Consider the following 27,990-nt stretch of genomic DNA (forward strand, 5'->3'; position numbering starts at 1 on the left):
ATTTGAATTTTCAAAAGAACCCCGTCAAAACGGCTACAGAAACTCAAGGGCATATCTGTCATCTTACATTAACAACACTCGGTCATATGATTTCAACTTGGCACACTACCGAACATCATGAGAGAAATCCTGCCATGGATAATTCAGATTCCTTCTATGACCCTGAATGTAGAATTAAATACCTGTCATTGACCTTACAGAAAACATAAAAGAGACCAATAAGTTCGTGACCATACGGACGTCTCCACCGACTGGATTGGTTTTAAGCGGGGGAGGGAGAGATAATGCTGTCGCACGTAGGAGTCCCTTCGCTCTCCTGCTGTTTTCCTTCACCTCGTCTTCATCGTTTCTCCCTCACCAAACGCAACCTCCGTAAACCTTTTATCAGTAAGCAACAATGAACCTCCCAATTCTCTCTCTCTCTCTCTCTCTCTCTCCTTTTCTTCAAGTACTTGGACTAACTGTTGCCTGAAATGAAACCAATTTATGGGTCTTAGGAAATTATGACTTGATAATTGTTCATATTTTAGAAGAGCTTTTAATTTGAACAATATTTGATGATATATTCGCGTTTGGATTTAATTCGACAGTGGCAGCGTTAAGCGATGATCCAATCAGTGAGTGGATTCTTACGGAAGGAAAGGCGACACAGATTACAAGAATCAGTCCAATCGGTGGTGGTTGCATCAATCGCGCAAATCGATATGACACTGATGCTGGTCCCTTTTTTGTCAAGTCAAACAGGTATAAGCTTAAAATGGTCTTCTGAGGAATTGACAGTCATATTCAATTTCCCACCAATATGTTTCTGATTTGTACATTTTCCTTTGGTGGTTTTTAGAATCTAGCTAGAAGCAGACTAGCGCGACAGGAACCTAAAATCGAACTCCTTCAACATTATTTATTCTATGCTAGTTCTCATTTCGATACCTAACAAACCATAAAATGCTTCTTCTACTAATTTTCCCGTGTGCATATTGGCTTTGATGATTTATGTGGAACAACAGCTTAAGTAAATTTTGATTTTTGGCGCAATTCTGTGGCATACCACTTTGCATTGAGTAGCAGTAGATAGCAGGTGTCATTAATGTAATTTCAGGGTCTGTACCTGTGACCTAAACATTATTTTCTCTCGTTTGGCTTTCTTAGCATCAGGATATGTCCTATTCGAAGGAACGCTAAAACTTCTATCTTCTGTAATTATGATTCAGGAGTATTGGACCATCAATGTTTGAAGGAGAGTCTCTTGGTTTAAGTGCTATGTACGAGACTAAATCAATCCGTGTGCCAAAGCCATTTAAGGTGGCAAGCTCGGTTAACTGGTTAAATATAGTTAAAGCTAGATTAATAGCTTGTTACATGCTTTCACTTCTCTTTTTGATTTTAACTTATGTAACCTTATATAGGACAAAAGTGAATTTATTTATAAAAAAAAAAGGATAAAAGTGAATTTTGTTGACTTTGTAGGTTGGGCCATTACCATCAGGTGGATCTTATATTATCATGGAGTTCATTGAGTTTGGTTCATCTAGAGGTGATCAGGTGAGACTTGTGATTTGTGCTTCTAATATTGGTAGGAATGAGTTGGTATCTTATTTATTTTATAATTATCTATTCTCAGTCAGTCCTAGGAAGGAAGCTTGCTGAAATGCATAAAGCTGGCAAATCAAACAAGGGCTTTGGTTTTGATGTCAACAATACCATAGGCAGGTGACATTTTTTGGTCTATGTTGACCTTTTCTTTCTCCATTTCTGTACTAAATATAGGCATTTAATCCATATTCCATTCTTTGTTAGGTTCATTCTGAGGAAGAGAAAATTAATTATATTAATTTGATGTTGTCATGGGCTCTATATTTGTTGTACCAGATGTAATCTTATGCACTTCGCTGAAGTCTAATGGACTTATATATGTTTCTACAGTACTCCACAGATAAACACTTGGTCATCAGATTGGGTTCAATTTTACGCAGAGCATAGATTGGGATATCAACTGAAGTTGGCAAAGGATCAATTTGGTGATTCCACCATTTATGAGAAAGGTAATCTAGTTCTCAAAGCAATAATATGCTTTTAAAATGATTTTGGTACCATATTTTTGTAAGAATTACTTGTATTCACATTGATGAAAATTGATCGAAGAAAAAAATCATAAGGAATATATATACTTTTGGTATTAAAGAAATTTGGCTACATACAAAGGGGGTAGGCACCCCATTGGTCTACGAAATAAATATAGACAAGCTCATTAAAATGGACATTATCACTATGGAGAGGATATTTCTGCCTATAATTAACAATTAAGTCAGCTGCATGCTTCTTTGTGAATTTTACTCTAAAGCTATATATGCCAGAGTCGGATCGAAAAACTGAGAAAGAGAAAGAGAGAGACAACACAACCGAATGGTGGGTGTGACAACTTGTGTCAATCGACACCCTAAAAGAAATATTTATATTAAGTTGTAAAAGGACAGATCTGCCCTTAATATTACATGAGAGATATACAAAAAAGAAAAGTAAAAGTACAAAAATAGCCCTACGGCTAGATTTCACTGTCTTTACACTCCCCCCCAAACTGATGCCTAGGAATAAGCATCAATTTGTCCATGAGAAATAGATGCTGAGCCAGTGTCATTGCTTTAGTTAACAAGTCTGCCAGTTGGAGCCTAGAGGAGACATGAGGAAGAGATATGATACCCTCAAGAAGGAGATTGCGAATGAAGTGGCAATCAACTTCTATGTGTTTGGTGCGCTCATGGAAGATGGGGTTGGATGCAATTTTGATTGCACTGATGTTGTCTGCATAAAGAGGAATAGACAATGGTGGCTCACTTAGTATTTCAAATAAAAGAGCCCGAAGCCATACGATCTCACTACACACGGAAGACATAGCCTTGTATTCAACTTCAGTGGAAGATTTGGACACAATAGCTTGTTTCTTGCACTTCCATGAGATAAGGGAGTTGCCTAGGAAGACACACCAGCCAATTGTAGATCGTCGGGTGTCAGGGCATCCAGCCCAATCAGCATCTGCATAGGCCATAAGATGAATGTGAGATGATGAGGAGAAGAATATCCCATGTGATAGTGTGCCCCGTACATATCTTATAATCCAATGAATTGTAGATAAATGTGGTTGTCTCGGAGAAGACATAAACTGACTTACTATCTGAACTGCATAAGATATGTCCAACCGAGTCATGGTGAGATAGATTAAACTGCCCACTAGCTGACGATAAAGGGTAGGATCTTCAAGGGGAGACCCATCATCTTTGTTGAGTTTCAAATTCAGTTCTAGTGGAGTGTCCACAATCTTAGAATCACTAAGATTTGCCAGTTTAACCAGATCAGCTGCATACTTCTGTTGATTAACAAAGTAGCCTCGAGAATTTCTACTCACCTCAAGGCCCAAGAAATATGTCAGCGGTCCCAAGTCCTTCATCTTGAAGGATTCACTGAGTAACTATTGTAGCCTAGAAATTCCTTCTATGTCATCCCTTGTAGTGAGTATATCATAACATAAAGGAGTAATATTATTACTCCTTGCTTCCACCTTAGGGTGAACAAGGAGTAATCAGAAGGACTCTGAATAAAGCTAGCATCAGTGATGATAGATCTGAACTTCTCAAACCAGACCCTAGGAGCTTGCTTCAGGCCATAAAGTGACTTCTTCAGATGACAAACAAGCTGCAGATCTGTACAATACCTCAGAGGAGGCTTCATGTAAATTGTCTCTTTCAATTCCCCATGGAGAAAAGCATTCTTGACATCCATCTGATAAATTGTCCACTGTTTGACTGCAGACAATACCATCAAAAGTCGTACAGTGGTCATCTTAGCTACCGGAGCAAAAATCTCCTCATAGTCTATCCCATATTCCTATTTGTAACCCTGTGCAACAAGCCTAGCTTTGTATTTGTCTAGGCTTCCATCAGATTTTAGTTTCATAAAATAGATCCATCAACTTCCTATGAGAGATGTCTCAGGTGGAGCTTTGACTAGGTCCTAGGTGTCATTCTCCAGAACTACTCGAATCTCATAATCCATTGCATCTTTGCAGTGTGGTTCTGCTACAGCCTGCTGATAAGATCTGGGAATGTCTGTGGTAGATAAAATGGCAGAAAGGAGCTATGGTCTGGTGAATAACCATAACGGTTAGGTGGACAAGAAATTATAGAGGAACAACATAAAGTAGGAGCAATAGGTTCAGAGGGAAGATCTTGAACACTTACTGAGGTAGTTTGAGTGACCGGATCAGCAACTAGAGGTGGAGCAGAGGGGGGATGGAGACTGAAGAAGGTCGTTGCTTCCTGAAGTAGGTCTGAAGTTGTTGAAGAGGTGACAATGGAGTATTCGGTGTACCTGTAGAATCAAAACTATGCAGCAAGGAAACGAAAGGAGCTGGGAACTTCATAGTATGTTCAAAAAATGACACACTTTCAAGAAAAACTATATTACGAGAAATTCGAAGACGATGAACTAAAGGGTTATAGCAAAGATACCCTTTATGTTCAGAGCTATACCCCATAAAGGCGCACAAAGCTGCTTGTGTAGTTAACTTTGTGTGTTCATGGGGTGGAAGGTGGACAAAACAAGCACATCTGAATACTCTGAGCATGTATAGGTCTGGGGATTTGTGGAAGAGGGATTGAAAAGGAGAGAAGTTGTTCAAGACTGATGACGGGAGACGATTTATGAGATACACAGCAGTGCTGGCCGCCTCCACCCAAAACCAAGAGGGTACGTGGGAATCCTGTAAAAGGGTTTTGACTACACTCAAGATATGCCCATTTTTCCTTTCCGCTACCCTGTTTTTTGTGGGGTGCCTGGACAAGACTTTTGGGTTTGAGTTCCATGTTGTTTTAAGTTGTTTTGGAAATCTCCATCAATATACTCTCCCCCTGAATCCGATTGTAACACACAAATTCGGGCATCAAATTGAGTGGCAACATAGGTGTGAAAGTGCTGAAATATGGAGTACACTTCAAATTTCCTTCGAAGAAAATAGGCCCAAGTGAAACAAGTGCAGTCATCAATAAAGGTTACAAAATATTTAAAACCCATCCGTGAGACAATTGGAGACGACCAAACATCACTATGTATTAAATAAAAAGGGACTGTTGCATGTTCAGAATGAGAAGGAAAAGGCAAAATATGACTCTTACATAAGCCACAAGTAATGCAGTCTTTATTCACATTTTTAAGAAAAACATTAGAAGCAGGTAAACTACTAGAGGAAAACAATTGATCAAGTTTCTTAGAGAAAGGATGGTCCAGTCGTTTATGCCACAAGTGCCAATCTTTATTACAATTAACAAATTCAAAACTAGTAGTAGAAATCAAATATGAAGTAGAAGCAGACACAATTTTATTCTTCTCAAATTCCAGAACAAACAGTCTTCCCAGTCTACGCCCCTTCCCCTTCACCTCCGCAGTTTGCCAGTCTTGTATTAAACAACCATTAGAAGTAAATGAGACATTGTTACTTTCCTCTACAAGTTGGCCAACAAAAATTAAATTGGTTGTAAGCTTAGGTACAAATAGGGTTTTGGACAAATGAAATGGAGATGACTTAGAAGTAGATAAATATAAATCATCACATTCATGTATATATAATTTTTCACCATTAGCAGTAACAATGTGTTTATTGGGGAGATGAGGTTTAGGACACTGACCAAGAGTGGCCCCTGTCACATGGTTAGAGGCTCTTGAGTCAATGTATCATAGATGGTTCGGTGAGGGACAGTAGGTAGGAGACTTACCAGACAAGCCCATAGTAGAGAAGGCTGAAGAGATAACAGAGGACATGAGCTGTTGAATTCGTTCTTCAGACATGCTACCTGAGGTGTCATTCTGCCCAGTCACAGAAGTAATAGAGGATGCTGCATTTGATCCATCTACACCTGTCTGATAAGTCTTGTAGCTTCCTTTCTTCTAATTTGATCCATTGCTTTTCTGAGGCCGAGTGGGACATTTAGTGATAATATGGCCAACCTGCTTACAATAGGTGTATGTATTCTTTCTTGTAGTGAGAAACATGTCCGAACTCCTTACATTCATAGCACTATATTTTAGAGAAGTCCTTCTTCCCTTTCGGTTTTGTTGCTAGAAAGACCATATCAATGTTAGATTCCTTCCTTCCATCCAGAGTAGTCTGTGTGGCAAATTTGGTTTCAGCCCTTAGAGTTTCACCAAGAATAGTATCCAAGTCGGGAAGTGTTCCTCGATTCAGGATATTTGATCTAACAACTTAGAATTCAGGTCAGAGATACATTAGAAAGTGGATAATCTTTTTTTTTTATCGAAGTGTTCCTTCATATATTTCACACAACATTCTAAAGGATCATTCCCCATGTGAACAAGTTCATATTTGGTCCAAAGGTTAATAAACCCATCATAGTACTGTTGGACCTTTCTTTCTCCTTGATAATGGGAGATGTCAACCTCTATCTGATACTGTCTTGAGGTGTTTGATTGCTCATATACTCTTTCAAGATACTCATACATCTCACAGACAGTCCTGTATCTTGTCATAGGAATTGCAATGTTAGTTTCAACGGATCCTAAGATCCAAGATGCAATTTTTCCATTATCAATTCTCCACTGATTAAGACCCTTGATGTCCGAATCATTAGTTTTAATTACTGATCCATCCAAATATCCCCAGAGACCTTTTGCCTCGACATGAAATTGGAAATTGAATTTCAAAGTGCATAGTTCGTACAATTAAACTTGATGGGGGAGAACTTCCATTCTTTCTGATGCCATTGAATCACAAGAGCAAGAAAAACCACAGAGAGAAGTGTTCAAAATAGTAGAATAATGAAGTACCTTTCAGTCAATGTCCAGAAAAGGAAACTGTAAGGGTCTGTCAAACTCTGAAGTGGCTCAAAACTCTTCTAGATCAAATCCGATTCAAACCTGTTAGAATGTTAGAGTGATGTTCGGCTGATAAGAGTTCTTATTAGCCCAGTCTTATGTTTAACTTATCTTGTAACTGGGCTTGTGTTAATGGGCCTAATCTTGTTTAGTGATTTAAGTCATCTGGGTGTCCCATCACTAATTAGGGGCATCCCAGTAATTTCTTGTACCTTGTACTATATTCATCTATAAATAAAAGACTGGTCGACTGCCTTGTACGGTTCGACATTCTCTTCAGTTCTATGGTTCTCTTCTCCTTGTTACTTCGAGTATAGCTCTTCAGACTACATGGTGTTAGAGCATTAGCTCCTTCCTGGTTTCAGTAGGTGCACTCTCTTCTCTTGCTGTCTTTTCATCTTCTCTCTTCCTTTTTTGGGTTGCTGTAGTAAAGACCTAGGAGTGTAAGAGAGTAAAGCAAGTTCGAACCTAGGGTTTCTCTTGGTTGTAGGACTCAAGGGAAGTAAGACCCAGAAGTAGATGTCCTACTAGATTATTTCCAGCAAGTAGTAGCTATTGGGCTACTAAGAGAGGTCTGTATAGGACATACCTGGTTGAGGGCTGATTCAACAGTCCTAGCACTAGCCGGGAGGGGGAGAACTTCCTCTACAATTGCAGCTTTGGTGCTCCAGCAAGACTTGTGCAGAACAAATGGTAAAGACTTAGCTTCTTCTATAGTTGTAGTTTCGGTGCATCAGCTTCTACAGTTGCAGTCTCGGTGCATCAGCAAGACTCTTACAGAACTGTGGCAACTTCAGTTATAGGTTTTCTTCAGGTCGGTTATCAGCCCTACTCTTGGGCTGAACTGGTTCAGTTACAGACCTTTACTTGCTACTGTACCCGAACTGTGAACACTTCTACCAGTACTGTGAACACAGTGACCACTTTGGCCAGTCCTTAACAGAACCACTTATTAGTACTGTGAACAACTCTTGGACTGAAGTCAGGATGTCCTCACTATCCGGTGAAGTTTCCTCTAGAGATAACAGACCTGTCACAAGGTCCTCAAACCTGGAAAACCCTAATCTACACAGCTTGCAGATTACAAGTGTGCTATTGAATGAGTATAACTTCAGAGAGTAGTCCATCTCTGCAATGCTATTCATTACCTCTCGTGAACTCACTGGCTATTTGGATGGAGACAAGAAACAACTAGAAATTGGCAGTCTTGAATACACCGTGTGGCGCAAGGAAAATGCCACAGTCATGTCTTGGTTGCTGGCCTCTATGACTCTTAGGGTGGCCAGAACTGTTCATCACTTCCCTACAGCTGCTAAAATTTGGGAGAAAGTATCTAAGATATATGGCCAGAAAAAGAACAATGCTAGAATCTACAGGCTGAACCAAGACATTGCAGCCCTAAGGCAAGGAGACATGTCCGTGGCAACCTACTTTGCAACACTAGAAGGCCTCTGGGAAGAGCTTGACCACCACTTGATTTGGATTGGGAAAATGCCAATGATAAGGGGAGGCATGACAAGCAGATTGAGGAGGGCAGAGCCTTCGAGTTTCTAGCGGGTCTTAACCCTGTATATGAAGGTATACGATCATAGATTCTAGGGAGAGATGAATTACCTGAGCTTCACCATGTCTACTACTTGGTGAGGAATGAAGAAGTAAGGAGAAAGGAGATGCAAGTTGACTCTCAGACACAATCAACAAAACTACTTGGAGAACATTCAGCCTTAGTCTTCACTAAGGGGAATAGATTTTCAGACAAGAAGTCCCTCAAGTGTACCCATTGTGGTGGTGAGAAACACACATAGGAGAAATGTTGGGTCTTGTACCCTCATCTGAAGCCAGCTGCTCTGAGAAAGGACAAAAGGCAACATAAGGGCCACACAACAAGTGGGAATCTTGCCACCAACAACAGTAGTGACAACTCACAGAGTACTCAGACAGTGTCCTCTTCCACCGCAAGGCAGGCTGTCGACTCCTCTGGACCAAGTACTTCGGGCTTCACAGCTAGTGAGGTAGAGGTTCTCAGCCGGGCATTAGCCAGTCTGAAGAACAATTCTTTAGCTTCCACCTCTCTTGCCAAATCAAGTACAGCCTCTGCATTTAGTGCAACTAGTTCCATTAATTCTACCTCTTGGGTGATTGATTCCGGAGCCACTGACCATATGACACATATGTCCTCCTTATTCTCTACATATCATTTGTTGTTTGGCCAGGATAAGATGAGAGTAGCTGATGGGTCCCTCTCCACCATCTCTGGAAAGGGGGTGGTTGACCTAAGAAATGATCTCTCTCTTAAATCAGTCCTACATGTTCCTAGTCTTACCTCAAATCTGTTGTCTGTTTCAAAGCTTACAAATAATTTGAACTGCAGTATAAACTTTCTTTCCTTCTCATTGTGTCTTCTAGGATAGATTGACGAGGAGAATGATTGGGAGTGGTCATGAGTATGGGGGCCTCTACTATTTTGATGAAGATGTCAGCTCAGCCTTGCAAGCTTCTACTACTAGTCCGGAATGTGTGCAGTCAATAGCTAGGCTGCACTTGTGGCATGCTAGGCTAGGTCATTTGTCTTTTTCTTCTTTAGCAATGTTGTTTCCCGAATTATGTAAGGGCATTCCGAGTCAGAGTTTAATTTGTGATGTATGTCAAATGTCAAAACAATGCAGATCAATGTATCCAATTTCTAGAAATGAAATTCAAGACCCTTTTGATTTGGTTCATTCTAATGTTTGGGGTCATTCTCCCTTTGTTTCCATTGATGGCTTCTGTTACTTTATCAGTTTTATTGACCATTATTCTCAGTGCACTTGGATTTATCTGTTGAAAGGACATGATGAAGTTCCCCGGATAACTATGATGTTTTGCAAGATGGTTGAAACACAAATTGATAAAAAGATCAAGCAATTCCATTCAGACAATGCAGCTGAATACTTTGAAAGATCCCTGAACTCATTCATGGAAGATGCAGGCATGCTACATCAATCATCATGTGCTTACACCCTTCAGCAAAATGGGGTTGCTGAGCACAAGAACAGGCACCTATTGGAGACAGCTCGAGCCCTTTTTTTCCAGCACAATGTGCCCAAGCAATATTGGTCTCAAGCTGTTCTCACTGCATCATACCTGATAAATCGGATGCCATCTAAGGTATTGGGTATGAAGACCCCTTTCTCTGTTTTGTGTCCCACTCTTCCAGAATTTCCTCTTCCCCCACGGGTTTTTGATTGTACATGCTTCATACATGTGAAGGATCCAAAGAAAACCAAGCTGGATCCTAAGGCTACAAAGGGAATATTTTTGGGGTACTCTCCTACACAAAAGGGGTATAAGTGTTATGATCCTGTCTCCAAGAAAAAATCTGTCACCAGAGATGTAGTCTTTTTTGAGTCTCAACCCTATTTCCAGTCTTCTCAGAATCCTCTTCAGGGGGAGAGTAGTGGGATGGAAGAGGATTCTCATTCTCCCTTCTTTTTTGTTCTCATTTCATCACCTTAAACTACTACTAGCTGTAACATTTCGGGTCAACCTAGTGAGACTCCCACTGTGCCAGTCACTTCTCCAGATTCGGCTGATGCTTCTGAAGGTTTCAGTGAACAAGAGAAAGAGATACTTACATACAGTAGAAGGAAGAAGGCCTCTCAACCTCATGATTGCAACCAGTTGAACTCAAATCAATCTGTCTCTGCAATCCAAGGTAATTCCGACTCACTCAATTCAGATTTGAATCTTCCTATTGCTCTCCGTAAGCCTGTTTGCTCTTGTACCATTCGGCATCCTATAGCTGATTATGTTTTTTAGTCACACTTATCCCCTGCCTATCACTCCTTTGTGTCTGCTCTTTCCTCTCTATGTATCCCTTCTAGGTGTTCAGAGGCAGCATCTGATCCAAGGTGGAAAGAAGCCATGAATGAGGAGATGAAAGCCCTAATGAAAGCAAGGACGTGGGAATTGGTGGACCTGCCAGAGGGGAAAGGCACTGTTGGGTGCAAGTGGGTATTCACAGTAAAGCACAGGGAAAATGGGTCAATTGAGAGGTACAAGGCCAGACTTGTGGCAAAGGGATTTACACAAAAGGAAGGAATTGACTACAAGGAAACTTTTGCCCTAGTAGCAAAACTCAACACAATCAGGGTTGTACTGTCACTAGCAGCAAAATTCTCTTGGGGACTTCATCAACTGGATGTGAAGAATGCCTTCCTAAATGGTGATCTTCATGAAGCGGTATTCATGGAACCCCAACCTAGATATGATGTTGGAAAGAAGGTATGTAAACTAAGGAAAGCATTATATGGTTTGAAGCAATCTCCCCGGGCATGGTTTGAGAGACTTTGTTTGGCCAAGAAGAAAGTAGGGTACACTCAGAGCAGTGCAGATCATACATTGTTTACAAGGAGACAGGATGACAAACTTACAACACTCATTGTATATGTGGATGATATGGTGATTACTGGAAATGATGTGAAAGAGATGAAGAGGTTGAAGGAGTTCTTAGCTTCAGAATTTGGGATCAAAGACCTGGGAAATTTGAGATACTTTCTTGGGATTGAAGTTGCTAGATCAAGAGAAGGAATCTACATATGTCAAAGAAAGTATGTGCTAGATCTCCTAGAGGAAACAGGCATGATGGGGTGCAGGCCAGCAGACAATCCAATAGAACCAAGCCATGGATTACAAGAATCAATGGGTGAGGAATACTGTGATAAGGAAAGGTACAAAAAATTGGTAGGAAAACTGATATACTTATCCCTTACTCGGCCAGACATTGCCTATGCAGTGCATGTTGTCAGTCAATTCATGCACTCCCCAAAGGCCCCTCATATGAGAGTAGTGGAAAGAATCCTCAGATACTTGAAGACTTTCCCAGGGAAAGGAATTCTACTCAGAAAAAAGAGCAGAATTGAAATTGAAGCCTACACTGATGCTGATTGGGCTGGGTCTGTTGGAGAAAGAAAATCAACCTCAGGTTATTGTACATTCTTGGGAGGAAACCTAGTCACATGGCGCAGTAAGAAGCAGAATACCGGGCTATGGCACACGGGGTTGCTGAACTCTTATGGCTTAGAACTCTCCTTAATGAGCTTGGTATCAAGACTGAGGGTCCTCTCAAGCTGTATTGTGATAATAAAGCTGCTATCAACATTGCCAACAATCCCGTACAGCATGACAGGACAAAACATATTGAAATTGATCGACACTTTGTCAGAGAGAGAATTATTTCAGGAGAACTCTGTGTATCTTATACTCCATTAGAGATGCAGATTGCAGATGTATTAACAAAAGGGTTGGCATCAACAAAGTTCATGGACATACTTGGCAAGCTAAACATGATTGATATCCATGCTTAGCTTGAGGGGGAGTGTTAGAATGTTAGAGTGATGTTCGACCGATAAGAGTTCTTATTAGCCCAATCTTATGTTTAACTTATCTTGTAACTGGGCCTGTGTTAATTGGCCTAATCCTGTTTAGTGATTTAAGTCATCTGGGCGTCCCATCACTAATCAGGGGCATCTCAGTAATTTCTTGTACATTGTACTATTATTCATTTATAAATAAAAGACTGGTCGACTGCCTTGTACAGTTCGACATTCTCTTCAATTTTGTGGTTCTCTTCTCCTCCTTGCTACTTCGAGTATAGCTCTTCAGATTACAAAACCAAACCAATTGGAAACAGTAGATCTACCCTAGGCGACAAATCTAAAGTTTTAGCCTGATCCGATGCTTTTAGACTGATCAGATCGTGACTTGCTCTGATACCATGTCAGAGTCAGATCGAAAAACTGAGAAAGAGAAAGAGAGAGAGACAACACAACTGAATGGTGGGTGTGACAACTTGTGTCAGTCGACACCCTAAAAGAAATATTTATATTAATTTGTAAAAGGACAGATCTGTCCTTAATATACATGAGAGATATAATACAAAGAGAGATATGTAGAAAAGAAAAGTAAAAGTACAAAAAATAGCTCTACGGCTAGATTGTTGGGGTATTGTGGAGGAAGATATTAGGTCAGTGTTTGAGGAGTTCCACAGAAGGGGAATAATCAACCCGGGCTTGAACTCCACTTTCATTGCTCTGGTTCCTAAGAAGAAAGAGGCTTCACAACCAAGGGACTTCAGACCTATTAGTTTGGTGAACAATTTGTGCAAAATAATAGCAAAAGTGTTGTCTCTAAGGTTAAAGAAGGTTCTTCCTTCTATAATTGCACCTAACCAAGGTTCTTTTGTGATGGGAAGACCAATTACTATTCAAATCTTGATTGCAAATGAGAGTCTGGAGAGTTTTAGGAAATCCAAGAAGAAAGGAGTGGTGTGTAAACTGGACTTGGAGAAGGGCTTATGACTTGGTTGATTGGTCCTTCTTGTTGAAGGTGTTGAAAAGTTTTGGCTTTGGAGATAGTTGGTGTAATTGGATTTAGGGTTGTATTAGAAGTTGCCACTACTCTATCTTGGTGAATGGAACTGTGGTGGATTAGAGGAATAAGACAAGGTGATCCACTATCTCCTTTCCTATTCACTCTGATTGCTGATGTACTTGGGAGATTGATTCAGAGAGCAGATTCAAGGAATTTAATAAAAGGATGGAGAGTAGGAAGGGAGGAGATACCTCTTCTTCATCTCTAGTTTGTAGATGACACTATCCTTTTCTGTGAAGGTGGGGACACTGAGTGGATTCGGAACCTAAAGTTGGCAATACAACTATTTGAGTGGGTATCCAATCTCAAGGTGAATTTGGATAAAAGTAGTTTGGCGGGTGTGAATCTGGAGGAGAGGGAGCTTAGAGAGTATGCAGATGTCTTAGGGTGTGCAACCTCGGATTGGCTGATGGCTTACTTAGGCCTCCCCCTGGGGGATAACCCTAAGAGGTAAGCTTTTGGAACCTGGTGGTGGAGAGATTTGGGAAAAGGCTTGCCTTTTGGAGGAAAAATTATCTTTCCTTGGGGGGAGAATCACTTTGATTAGATCCACCTTAGCTAATCTTCCTGTGTACTTCCCATCTGTGTTTGAGATCCCCACAAAGGTCTCTAACACTTTGGAAAAGCTTATGAGGGATTTCTTGTGGGAGCCTGGAGAGGAGAAGCAAGATTATAGGGTGAGTTGGGAGGTGGTAAATAGAGGTAAAAAGCTAGGAGGTCTTGGGATTGGGAATCTTAGGAAGAGGAACATGGCATTGTTGGGGAAATGGCTATGGAGGTTTCTGTTGGAAAGAGACAAGTTGTGGACAAAGATTGTGGCTAATATACATGGGTTGGAAGACAATGGTTGGGAACCTGGAATCTTGGTAAGGACTACAACTGCTTCTCCTTGGTCAGCCACACACAAACTGCTTCCAGTATTCTCCCCTTGTATCAGGTATGGTCTTAACTTCGGTAATAAAATAAAATTTTGGGAACAACTTTGGGTCGGGGACTCACCTCTAATGGACCAACTCCCCTCTTTGTATGCTCTTTCTGATTTGAAAAATGAACCCATTTCTTCCTTCTTAACCCCTTTAGACTCTCCTTCAGGGTTTGGGTGGAACCTAGGGATGAGAAGGGCAATTAGGGACACAGACTTGGACCACATGTTGTCTTTGTTAGCCATCCTTGAAAATGTCTTGTTGGATCCCATTGAGGAGGACACTAGATTTTGGGTTCCCTCCTCTTCAAGTGTTTTTTCTTGTGCCTCATTTTTCGAGACTTTAACTCAACCTTCTGATCCCACTGGGTTGTCTTTCCCAGTTAAAGAAATTTGGAGTAGGCCCATTCCTCCTCGGGTTGGTAGTTTTTGTTGGGAAACTTTCCTAGAAAGAATTAACACAAATGACCTACTTCAAAAGAAGAGACTCAACTCTTGTTTACTTCCTAATAGATATACTCTCTGTAAAGCTGATGGGGAAACTGGTTACCACCTTATGGTCACTTGTTCGGTTGCCAAATCAGTTTGGGAGTGGGTCTTTTCCCCTTTTGGGTGTGTTTGGATTCCCCCTGGGAGTGCCCAAAGCTTGTTCTCTCCCTCTTTTTTCAGATGGCCAAAGAAGAGAGGGAAGACTATGTGGAGAAGCATTAGGGCGGCAGTGTGTTGGTCTCTATGGGAAGAAAGAAACTCACAAATATTTTCAGATAAGGAAAGAACCACTGGAAACTTATTAGATCTATTCCTGTTAAGGGTGGCACATTGGTTGAAAACTATGGAATTGTTCTCAGATTATTCTGTGGCTGATGTGGTGAGAAATTGGAAGGAGATAGCCTCCTTTGCCCTTTGTAAGAGGACCTGTAGTCCTTCGTGGTCCCCTCCTCCTTCTGGGTTCATAAAATTGAATTTTGATGGTATCTGTATAAGGAACCCAGGGCCTTCTGGGATTGGGGGAGTATTCAGGAATGAGGTGGGGGCTATTATTGCTATGTTCTCAGGCCCATTTGGGGAAGGAGACTCTCTTAGGCTGAGATCCTTGCATCCCTAGAAGGTATGCAAACAGCAAGGGAGTTGAACATCAGATGCTTGGTTCTTGAAGGTGACTCGGAGGTGGTGATTAGGTGGCTAAAGGGGGGAGGCAGCGGATTATAGAGTTATAACAATGAGAAGAATAAATTTAACTGGCTGAGTAGGGATATTGTGGTTCATTACAACTGGGTGAAGAGGACTGCTAATTCTTTTGCTGATGGGTTAGCAAAGCAAGGGGTGGATAGGGTTTCGACTTTTTGGACTAATTTTTGAATTTTCCTTGTATTCTTTGGTGGGGAGTTAAGTCTTTTTACCTCCCCTTTGTACCTAAGCTTCACATAGTTTCATATCTTTAATAAAGTTTCTTGTTATTGATAAAAAAAAAATAGCACTACGGCTAGATTTCACTGTCTCTACAATATAATGATTTTCATATTGCCTTTGCTTCTATTAGTTTCAGATGCATTAAAGCAATATCACTCAGGCATAGATGAGTAGGTCAATGTTAGACCACTTGATAAAAATACTAATTACTGATTGTGGCCATCATGAAATGCTCAAAACATTTATTTGGTTGTGCATTTAGTGGTAATACAAACTTTTTACATAATATCAATTTCTATCACATTCATTTATGTGTGTGTGTGTGTGTGAGAGAGAGAGAGAGAGAGAGAGAGAGAGAGAAGGATAAATTATTTTTTTTTCCTATTGAAGTATGGCATATTGAACATGTCTGATGTGCTCATCAGCTGTGCAAGATGCCAATAAGATGAATCTTTTGCTGTTATGTTAAAGGAACTTGATCTTTTCCTTTTGGAATCTCTCTTTCTATGAGATTTTCAAATTTTACTGCCTTTTTGTTACACACAGATAGGGCTGTAGTGAATCTGAGCCAAACTAAGCTGTGTCCAATTCTCAGACTTGCCACTCATCATCAGGTTTAGGCTTGGCTTGGTCTCATTATGAGCCTGAAGTGCCAACCGAATATCTTGGGGGCTGGGCTCATTGGATGTTCATCTGGGATCACATAAATTCTGTACATAATAGGCTTTGAAGTTATTGGGCAGATATAGACCCAAATGTTTAAATGTAAAAGCCCATTCTCTACTTAAATTTGTATGTCTGAAAGTAAACTATATGTATCCTTATATGTCCGTAGCGAACCATGACCACCATAGTTCATGCTCAGCTCAACTGAGCTAGCTTTACTGTTGCAGATTTGTATACTTTTTGGGACATCTTATTCTACTTGTATTCTTGTTGAAGATAATTTATTTCCATGCCTGTTCTCTTGATTTTTAACAGGACAAAGACTTGTGAAGAATATGGGACCTTTATTTGAAGGTGCTGTTCTTGAACCATGCCTCCTACATGGAGATTTATGGAGTGGGAATATCAGCTCTGACAAGAATGGTGACCCTCTTATACTGGATCCAGCATGCTACTGTAAGTCCAAGTTGGATCAGGTTCTTAGATTGGTATCTGGACTGGATGCATCATCTTAAACTAAGCATTTCTTTTAATTGTATGAGATCAACCAGAGTTTGTTAACACCTCAGAAGATCTGGTGGTTTATCATTTGGGTCAAATGAAAATAGAAAAGTAATAAGCTTTATAGATAGATGTATGATAACTGTTAGAGTTAGCCGAATAAGGGTAGATTAGTCATCTCACCTTGGTTAAGTTATGAGCTTATGTGGCAGTCTTATTAGAGGTTCTCTGTCCCATACTTAAGTAGGGGCAGTTTAGTCCTTGTACATTTAATTAGAGCCTAATCACTATTAAGAGGTCGACTGATAGGGTTTAGCTATTAGGTTCGACAGTTCTTTCATCTTCTTCTTCTTCTCCTTCTCTTTCTTCTTCTCCTTACTGGTTCGGACTACTGTAGCAACAATAGAAACATGGTATCAGAGCCAGGTTCGTGACCTGTTTCAGTTCGTGACAATTTCAGTTCGTGCTTCAGTTCTCTTCTTTTCTTCTCTGGGCTGTCAATGGAGAAAAGTGGTTCGTCCCAGGCCTGAAACATCTCAGCTCTTCTTTTTTTTTTTCTGGTGCGCAGAACCTCATTTCCTAAGAAAACAACTTCAGCAGTGAATGGTTGGCTGAAGCTCTCAAGCGAAGGTTGGTTATCTCTTCTCTTTGTGCTGTTGGTATTTTTGGGTTGAAAATCTTCAAGAACTTGAGAGGACTGATCAGAACCTAGAGAACTAGGTTGGTTGTTGCCCTGGTTCTTGGAAAAATTCCAAGAACTGGCTGTGTTTACAGTGACCAAATGGTGTAAGGGCTGCTGCTGGTGGCCAAATGGTGTAGGGGCTACTGTAGGTGGCTGAATGGTGCAAGGTGTAATGCAATGGTACTAGTTGAGTTCTTGTTGGTCTTGTGGTGCCCTCTTAAAAGCGTTAAAGCAGGTCTGTATTGTGTGCGACAGCTATGGCTGTGTGGTGGTGCTTGTGATGCACAAACTCTGTTGAGTAGTTGTAAGAGAGCTTGCATGTGGTTAGTAAGTGCTGAATTAATGTCGGTGTAGTCTGTGTTTTTTGTGAAATCAGTAGTGGTGTGGAGAAGAACAAAGGAGTGTGTATCTATCATTGTGTTTAGGGACTGCTGTAGGTTCTGGAACATCAAACTCTTGACAGCAGCACTTAGTTGGTGATTGGGAATTCAGATTAGAGGCAACATTGAAAGAGTATCATGGCAGCAATGGGAGATGGCTGTAGTGATCAGAAACGTAGTGTGGTGGTTTCCTCTGACTATCTAGGTGTACAGATGACCTCAATTAAACTGAATGGCTGTAGTGATCAGAAATGTTCCATGGGCCAAGTCAGTGGAAGTTTTTCTCAAGGCAAAGAGAAAAGTGAAGCATGTGAAAGAAGATAAACCACCGGCTGACTCTCCGGGGTTTGATGATTGGGAATAGGAGGATGCTCAAATCATGACATGGCTATGGAATGGTATGGAACCCAAAATAAGTGCCAACTTCATGTTCTTAGATACAACTAAGGACATATGGTAACATGCCAAGAAGCTGTATTCTGGGCAAGATAATATTACAAGGGTATATCAGCTCTATCAGGAGTACTTTGGTCTGCAATAAGGAAATAAAACCCTAGAAGAGTACTATGCCAGTATGAAGAACCTCAGTAATGAACTCAATGTCTATCATCCTCTCACTCCAGATGTTAAGGTTCAGCAACAACAGAGGGAACAACTAGATGTCACAAGGTTCTTAGTGGGGTTGAAATCAGAGTATGAACCAGTTAGGGCCCAAATATTGGGGGGCTCTACCCTTCCTACACTTGAGGAAGTGTTTGCTCGGCTTCGCAGGATTTCTTTGGGATAGACAGAGAATCCCACACAGTCTGATAGATCAGCTTTTGTGACAGCCAGAGAAGGTGGATGTGGTACGAAAGGGGGAGGACATGCCTCCCGAGGAGGTCGTGGTGGTTCCATATTTGGCTGTGGTGGTGGTCGTGACTCAGGGGGAGGCCGTGGCAAAGAAAAGAAAAAGGCAGCTCTACAAGGAAGTGTACCCACTGTGGCAGGGAAGGACATTCGGTAAATTTCTGTTATGATCTCCATGGTCGCCCTCCCTCTAAATGGGCCAATCATGCTATTGCTGGTGGGGTTGATGTCAGTGATAATCAACAGGCAGACCTAACTCCTTCCACATCTACATCTATTTCCGGAAGGGAGATGGTGAGTGTACCACGTGATGAGTATGAGCGGTTCCTTCAGTCCACTTTACAACACACTACTGCTACTCTTGCCCACTCTGGTATAGCTTGCTTGTCATCTAAAACCTCTCCTTGGATTATTGATGCTGGAGCCTCTGATCACATGACCGGGACTCCAGGTGTGTTCTCTTCTCTCTCTGAAACTTCCACATCTCAAACTGTTACCCTTGCCAATGGTTCCTCCTCTCCCATCTGTGGTGTTGGCAATGTTGACATGGCTTCTCTTTCTTTATCATCTGTTCTATATGTCCCTAAGTTTCCATTCAATCTTATGTCTGTTATTAAATTAACCAAGACTCTTAACTGTTCTGTTACTTTTTTCCCTTCCTCTTGTGTTTTTCAGGATCTCAGGACGGGGAAGAAGATTGGTGGGGGGCATGGAGCTGGTGGATTGTATTATCTTGACGGTGGTGGATCGTCAATTGCACTTTAGACTTCACTCACTCCTCTACAGTGGCATTGTCAACTGGGACATCCTTCCCTCAAGGCACTCAAGATACTAGTTCCGTCTTTGAGTCATTTGTCAGTGTTATAGTGTGAGTCGTGTCAGTTTGGGAAACATCGTCGTGTTTCCTTCAGTCCTAGAGTTGAAAGTCGTATGCTGAGTCCTTTTGCTTTGGTTCATTCAGATGTTTGGGGCCTGATCAAAATAGAGTCTTATAATGGTTACAAGTATTTTGTCACTTTTATTGATGATTGTTCAAGAATGACATGGATTTATTTAATGAAAGAAAGAGTGAATTATTTTCCATTTTTCGAAAATTCCATGCTGAAATACATACACAATTTGGTGTTCCAATCAAAGTTCTTCGTTCATATAATGGTCGTGAATATTTTCTTACTTCCTTTCAATAGTATTTAAAACAACATGGCATCATTCATCAAACTTCATGTGCATCCACTCCTCAACAAAATGGGGTGGCTGAACGGAAGAACCGTCATCTCCTTGAAACGGCTCGGTCTATTCTTCATCATATGAGTGTTCCTAAACGGTTTTGGAGTGATGCTATACTTACTGTGTGTTTTCTCATTAATCGGATGCCCTCCTTTATTCTTCATGGTCGGTCTCCCTTCTCTATCTTGTTCCCCACATTGTCTCCCTTTCCATTAACACCTCGTATCTTTGGATGTGTGTGCTTTGTTCACAATCTGAGTCCTGGAATAGACAAGTTGGATGCATGCTCCATTATGTGTGTCTTTCTTGGCTACTCTCGGACTCAAAAAGGGTACAAGTGTTACAATCCCATTACTCGGAAGTGCTATGTTTGTCCTGATGTCACATTTTTTGAGTTTATTCCCTTCTTCTCAGGAACTGAAGCATCTTCGTCTCCACCTTTACTTCCTCTTCCTCTTCCGGTCAGTGATCCTGTTCCGGGTGTTCCTGTTGGAGTTGACTCATCACCTCATCTAGTGCAGATCCCTACTGAACGACCACCAATTCGGCAAGTGTATACACGTTGAATGACACCGGCCCCTCCTCCAGCTTCTACCTTGTCCGCGGATCCTGTCGTTGCTCCCGTTGCTGAACCCTCAGGACTTGATCTATCCATTGCCTTACGGAAAGGTAAACGTAGTTCTACTCTCCATTCCATTTCCAATTTTGTTTCAGTATCTCGCCTTTCCGCCTCACATCGCTAGTTTGTTTCACTATTGTCATCTATTTCCATACCTAACAATGTCCAAGAGGCTCTTAGTTCACCTGGGTGGAGGCAGACAATGGAGGAGGAACTCTCTGCTCTTCAGCATACTCACACGTGGGAGCTCACTACTCTTCCTCTTGGTAAGCATGTTGTGGGTTGTAAATGGGTGTATACTGTTAAATACTTGCCAGATGGTAGTGTGGAGCGTCTGAAAGCCAGACTTGTTGCTAAAATTTATTCACAGTTGTATGGAGTGGACTATATGGAGACCTTCTCTCCAGTGGCTAAGATTAGCTCTGTCCGTGTGTTAATTTCCTTGGCAGTTATGTGTGATTGGCCCCTATTTCAACTTGACATAAAAAATGCCTTCCTTCATGGTGACCTTATAGAGGAGGTATATATGGAGCAACCACTTGGGTTTGTTGCTCAGGGGGAGGCTGGTAAGGTGTGCAGACTAAGAAAGGCAATTTATGGGTTGAAACAATTGCCTCGTGCGTGATTTGGGAAGTTTAGTTAAGTGGTGAAGAATTTTGGAATGAAACAATGTTAGGTTGATCACTCAGTGTTCAGCTATGACTCAGAAGCTGGAAAGATTTTATTAGTGGTCTATGTGGATGATATTGTCATAACTGGCAGTGACAAATTGGGGATCGACAAACTAAATGTCTTTCTGCAAAATCATTTTCAAACAAAAGACCTTGGGACATTGAAGTATTTCTTGGGTATAGAAGTTGCTAAATCAAGACAAGGTGTAAACCTGTGCCAAAGAAAATATGTTCTTGATCTATTGGACGAAACAAGATTGTTAGGTGCAAAACCGGCTGAGACTCCTATGGAACCAAATGTTAAGTTGAGCAGTGATACAAGGGAAATATTTGATGATCCTGGAAGGTATAGATGACTAGTGGGGAAGCTGAACTATTTGACTATCACGAGACTAGACATCTCCTTTGTAGTCAGTGTGGTGAGCCAATTTATGCAGAACCCTCGTATATCTCACTGGGATGCAGTTCTTAGAATTGTAAGATATCTGAAGGGAGCTCCGAGTCGTGGGCTATTGTATAAACCAGGAAGAAAACTTGAAGTAGTTGGGTACACGGATGCAGATTGGGCGGGCTTTGTGTCTGATAGAAGATCTACTACAGGTTACTGCACATTTCTTGGAGGAAATCTTGTGACGTGGAAGAGTAAAAAGCAGACGGTTGTGGCTAGAAGCAGTGTTGAAGCTGAGTACAGAGCCATGGCACACACTACATGTGAATTAGTGTGGTTGAGGAATCTCCTACAAGAAATCGGGTTCCATATGGATAAACCTATGAAGTTGTACTGTGACAATCAAGCTGCGCTCCATATCTCATCCAACCCTGTTTTTCATGAGAGAACAAAGCACATAGAGATTGATTGCCACTTTGTGAGGGAGAAGGTTCTTACTGGAGAGATAAGCACAGAACATGTAGGCTCAGGTGATCAGTGGGCAGATTTGCTTACAAAAGCCTTAAGCTCAGGGAGAGTGAACTATATATGTAACAAGCTGGGATTATATGATATATATTCTCCAGCTTGAGGGGGAGTGTTAGAGTTAGCCGAATAAGGGTAGATTAGTCATCTCACCTTGGTTAAGTTATGAGCTTATGTGACAGTCTTATTAGAGGTTCTCTGTCCCATACTTAAGTAGGGGCAGTTTAGTCCTTGTACATTTAATTAGAGCCTAATCACTATTAAAAGGTTGATTGATAGGGTTTAGCTATTAGGTTCGACAGTTCTTTCATCTTCTTCTTCTTCTCCTTCTCTTTCTTCTTCTCCTTACTGGTTCGGACTACTGTAGCAACAGTAGAAACAATAACATTTCTTTTTAAAGGAAGGGGAGTTTAAGCCATGACCTTGTGGTTGTGGCACAGAAGATTATCCATTTGTTAACTTTACAAATATTTTAGGTCATTTCTTGTTAGAGCTTCTTGATTTGTTTCTGTATGAATATGTCCAGTAATGGAGCATGCAACGAGCCACTCAAGGATACCACTTTCTTATTTGTGGGTATGTTAAAACATGACAGATAATTTCAAAAAATGCTGAGGTTATGTGCATACAATATTTAGTATAACTGGATTTGGTTCATTATGTAAATAATTGATTCAGCTGGACTTCAATATTATAAATTCTTAATGAGATCAGCTAAATTAACTTACATGGGAGTTGAAAATTTGTCAGATTGAACAGGATACAAATTGTAAATGATCATGATCTAAATACATTTTGCAATTGTACGTTTAAGAATATTAATTTAGTAATGAAAGATGGAGGAAATACCTTCCTGTTTGATGTATTGACAGGCTTTTAGTTTAGATTCATATTAGGGACTCTATTTTAGGTATGTTGAAGCTTTGACTTGATTGATTAAACTACAAAATTGTATGCTGAAATGAATGTGTTGTTTCCTGGGTGACTACCTCTGGGAAAATATAATACAAAAGAGACTGGCAATCTGGGGGAAACCTAGGGCTGCAACTTGGGCCAGGTTAGCTCTTACCCAACCTGAAAAAATCAGGTTGGGTTGGATCATGTTGAAGTTAGGGTTAGGGTTGAAAAGTATGAACCTGACTTAACTTTGGATTGGACCTTGGCCAACTCCCGTACCCAACTTAACTTCGTATTTGTATCTGGAAAAATTTTTATAAACATGTATTTTTGTAAGCACTCGTGTATATATGCACATGCCCATGTATTCATATGAATGTATGTATATATGCAACTCTGAACCCATAAACGTATGCATGTAAATATGTATCTAATATGCATGTATATATGTATGCCAACAATTTTAAGTTTAAAGGAATTTTTTTTCTAAAGCATGATAATTACGTCATTTTATATGTAATAATGTTAAAACTGAATCGACCTCAACATTTGTGCCTAGTAAATAAAAACATTTGGCAAAAGAAAGTAGAGAAGTCAGGCCAACCCAAACCTAACCCAATCCCTATTAACTTTGGGTTCATCAGCTTGGGTTGGGTTAGGGTTGACCTCAGTCTGACCTAACATGGCCCGACTTGCACTCCTAGGGAAACCAGCTACTTCTGCTTGGAGATGAATTATTGTTACTAAGTTTTTATCTCTCTAATGTCTGTTTTAGTAGTCATTTGTTTTGAGTCTCATGCTATTGCAGATAAGTTGGAAGTTGGTAATGGTTTGAGTCATTGCTCATTATTCTATATCAAAAAGGACGTAAATTGAACAAAAAGTATAATTTAATTGAGTGCTTAGTTGTTTATAAATGTGAGCATGGGGATGATGGGCATTGGAAGACATAAAAAGAGGAAAATTCTGGCTTACAGAGGAAAGCGATTTATGAGAAATATTTGGGCAGAGAAGATGGAAGTAGAACTATGTGCCAAGAGTTTAGGTTGTGGGGTTGGTTTGGAGATCTGTTAACTACCACATGGACTTGGAAACATAGTTTTCAAGGTGTCAAGGCAAAGCTAGGTGATAGGGGAGCGCCTTGTTGCCTAGTCACCTAGGCATCCACCTAGGCAACGAGTTTTTAAAATAAAAAATTATAAACATAAGGGTAGTTCCCTTATGTTTCTTAGTAATAAGAAGTAATTTTTAAGTTTTAACTAATAATTACCATAATCCTCATGAAATAAATATAAAGCCCACATCAAAAGATAAAAAGTCAACATAACTATAAGGGAAAAAAATAAGAAAGGAAACATACAAACTATAAGTGTTAAGCCCTTGTTTTGTTCCTACGAAGAAGTCCTATTGATTGTTCTTGTGTGTCAATTGGATAAAATCCTCAAGTTATTTCTTATCAATTCAAGTTTTGAAGTCCTGAAGGGTTCAAGACTATGCTGACTTCTGTGTCAATTAAACACAAACAAATATGAAAATAATAAAAAGAAACAAGTATAAAAATAAAAGTAATATTAATACTATAAATCCATAATATGAATAGTTTAGTCTAATAATATTTATTGTACTACTATTAATAACATAAAATAGAAATATAAAAATATTATGTGGTGTCTTGTTGCCTAGGCGTCACCTTGACAACTATGCTTGGAAAGGGAGCTCCATAGGTTCTATATAATTGGAAGATCTTATCTGATTGAAGAAACATTGAACTTTGTGTTCCTTGATTAAACATATATTCTGCCAAAAATACATTATTATAAATTTTGTATTGAAAAAATGACTTAAAGATGAAAATTATGTGCTCCTATTCATATGGTATTTCAGTATGTTTCTTATCATAATAAGGATTGAGGTTATAGCAAAAGAACCATTTCTTTAAGTTTTAAAATGGGCCATAAATTGTTGATCCTGCCTATCTGGGCTTTTTTTTTGGCACAAAGTGGTCACTCTTAGACTTCTGCTTGGCAGCCCCAGGTTTTACCATTACACCAAGAAATGGGCCCTTACTTTTAATCTCTAATGCTTTGCTAATTTGTTTATCTTCTTGTCTAGATGGACATAATGAAGCAGAATTTGGAATGTCATGGTGTGCTGGATTTGGGGGATCCTTCTACAAGTCCTATTTTGAGGTATATTCTTTTGTAACATTTTCTACATGTGGACATCTAGCAAGGAAAACAATTGACGACATGAATGAGGATAGGATAACCTGCAAATTCATTCTTCTAGGTATTTTGCATGTTGCACATTCAGATATTTTGGTATCGCTCTTTTCTCAAAGGCTAGGAACTAAATGTAATAGCAGATGATCTTGCAAAATCTAGGCCCATTTGGATACTTCGTATGGTAATTGGACCATGCCTATGTAATCCTTGAGAATCCTTTCTTTGTTTTTGTTTTGTTGTATATCGTGTCATGTACTCCTTTCTTTTTATAAGGTATCTTTTCTCAAAAAAAAAAAAAAAAAGAAAAAGATCAGGGGAGGTCATGTTTGTAACTTGTTTTTTCCGTATAATGACTTAAGAATCCTTCCAATAAAATCTTTGTTTATTGATAAAAATATTGGTAGAGTAGTACTTTTTTTTTTTTTTTGATCAATAACCACAGAATTCATTAATATTGGAAAAAAGTTACAGGGAAGAGGAGCTAAGGATTCTTAACTCCCCAGAACAGAAATACATTTGATTTAAACATTCAGAACCTCACAATTGAGCCCAAAACCCAGAATTTCTAAAAACTCCTTGCCTAGCCAATCCATCAGCAAAGGAATTAGCATTTCTTTTAACCCAAGTACATAGGACTTCCATATCCTTAATCAGCAACTTGAATTTTCTTTTCTCATTACTGTAGCTCCACATCTTGGAAGTGTCTTCTTTCAACCAATCCACAACAACTGCAGAATCTCCTTCTATAATCAGTTTCTTAACTTCAATTTCTTTGGCCCTTTGCACCCCTTCCAACACTGCTAACACCTCAGCCCTCAAGAGTCTCCCACTCCAATTGGACTAGAGAACAAAGCTATTACATTGCTTCCCCATGCTACTGCCATCAAAATTTAGTTTGATAAAACCAGGAGGTGGAGGGTTCCACATGATATTCAAAGTCTTCTTCCTTGTAGCTGAGCTAGCAACTTCTTTCCACTTTCTTAGCAAATCGTTTGTTGAAAAATCTGTAAACTCCTCCATTGTCTTCAGCCAGTGTATTACTCTAATATGAATAAACTCTACCATATTTTCCAAGCCTCTCTCCTTTTCCGAGAAGATCCTTGCATTTCTTTCCTCCCATAATGTCCAACAAACAGCAGATCTCACGCATCTCCACATAATTCTTGATCTTTTCGTTGAGCATTCAATAGGTGAAGAGGAAAACAAGCTTTGTAGACTAGTTGGAAGTGTCCACCTGCACCCAAATAAAGAAGCAAACCAATCCCAAATATCTTTTGCCAAAACACAAGATATTAGTAAGTGGTACCTAGACTCACCAACAGCTTTGTATAAAACACACTAGTGTGGAGATAAATAGCTATTGGGTCTTTTTCTTTGAAGTAGGTCACCTGTGTTGATTCTTTCAAAGAAAACTTCCCGATAAAAGCTCCCAACCCTTGAAGGTATAGGTTTACATCACACTTCCTTGACAGGGAATGACAATCCAATAGGAGTTTCTGGTTGTATCAGGGCTTTAAAGAAGGATGCACAAGTAAAGGATCCAGAGGGAGATAGAGACCAGATCCTATTATCTATCTTTGTGGGTTCCAAGAAAATCCCATCAAGAATGGACAAAAGAGTTGAAACATTATCCAGTTCTGTGTCCGAGTGCTCTTCTCAAACCCAAGTTCCAAGCAAACCCGGAATTTGAGTTTGAGGAAACGAGGAAATTGGTAATTGGTTCATTTTTGAGGGTGGAGATTGCAAATAGAGCTGGAAATTGTTCTTTCAAAGGGCTCCCTAACCCAAACATGTTCCCAGAACTTTATGAGATTATTCGAGTGTAAATCATACCTGATCCAAGGAGAGAAGAGGGGCAAAATATCTTGTTGGTAGAGTTTTACTTCAAAGCAATATTTAAAAATGTGGATTGTGGAGGCACGGGGTGAAGCGCAAGGACCTTTAGGCTCATGAGTCATAATCATGAGTTACTGATTCTTAAGAAAAACATCAAACTAATATAAGATGTATAGAATCTTGTATAGGAGGAATGTATTCTTATGTAAGAAAAATCATATAAATGAATATATGTTTACATATTCAAAGGAATTAAGGATACTATTAGCTTTAGAGAAAGGTACCACATTCTTGCAAATCATTTAATAATTATTAAGAAGCTCTAATTTTTTAAGTTGTATCTCAAAATGGTTTTAAATATGTTAAAACATAGGCACAAAGCACAAAGGCATCTCAAGGTGTGATGAATGTGCTTTATACTTGAAGAGGCATAAGCCTCAAGATGTAAGCCATAAGCCTTTTAAGAAACTGGCTCAAAGAACCAAGGTAGAAGGAAACATGAAGACAAGGATTTAGAGTATACTAACGGAAATTTTGCTTCCTTAATTTTCATCCAAGATGGACATTTGTAACACAACATCTTTTGCAGGTGATGCCCAAGCAACCAGGGTTTGAGAAGAGGAGGGACCTTTATATGCTGTACCATTACCTGAACCATTACAATTTATTTGGTTCTGGTTACCGGTCATCAGCCATGTCAATAATAGATGACTATCTTCGGATGTTAAAAGCATAGCCTATGGTCTTAAGATTCTTTTCGGTTCTTGTACATGCATTTCTTGGACTAGGTTAAGTTAATCGACACGCTCCTTGTAAAGTATGATCGATCAAATGCATATTCCTTTTCCACTTTCTCTTGTTTTATATCCAGTTTCTATATGGAATTGGCATGTTTTGAGCAA

The 27,990-nt window shown here is 39.9% G+C and overlaps 1 protein-coding gene across 2 annotated transcripts; it reads left to right on the top strand.

Annotated features, from left to right (window-relative positions):
* The first annotated feature begins 80 nt into the window (after positions 1-80).
* LOC148880057 (Protein kinase superfamily protein) lies at positions 81-27,990 on the top strand. 2 transcript variants are annotated; one of them, XM_088961870.1, is made up of 9 exons: positions 81-387; positions 591-744; positions 1,212-1,302; positions 1,468-1,542; positions 1,622-1,710; positions 1,924-2,042; positions 16,604-16,744; positions 25,140-25,216; positions 27,678-27,990. In XM_088961870.1, the coding sequence occupies exons 1-9, from the start codon at positions 285-287 to the stop codon at positions 27,822-27,824; spliced, it is 996 nt and encodes a 331-aa protein (XP_088817996.1). In that variant the 5' UTR covers positions 81-284; the 3' UTR covers positions 27,825-27,990. The 2 variants fall into 2 exon arrangements, with proteins under 2 accessions (XP_088817996.1, XP_088817997.1); XM_088961871.1 differs by having other exon boundaries at positions 151-387; positions 25,140-25,316.

This window comes from Nelumbo lutea, chromosome 1 (assembly GCF_056320005.1).
Source record: "Nelumbo lutea isolate HS-2025 chromosome 1, American lotus-T2T, whole genome shotgun sequence".
In the NCBI taxonomy this organism is placed as follows: domain Eukaryota; kingdom Viridiplantae; phylum Streptophyta; class Magnoliopsida; order Proteales; family Nelumbonaceae; genus Nelumbo; species Nelumbo lutea.

Coding starts and splice junctions, on each gene's coding strand:
- LOC148880057 (XM_088961870.1), top strand. CDS start 285: ATGCTGTCGCACGTAGGAGTCCCTTCGCTCTCCTGCTGTTTTCCTTCA. Junction 2,043..16,603: donor TTCCACCATTTATGAGAAAG/GTAATCTAGTTC, acceptor GATTTTTAACAG/GACAAAGACTTGTGAAGAAT. Junction 25,217..27,677: donor TCTACAAGTCCTATTTTGAG/GTATATTCTTTT, acceptor CATCTTTTGCAG/GTGATGCCCAAGCAACCAGG.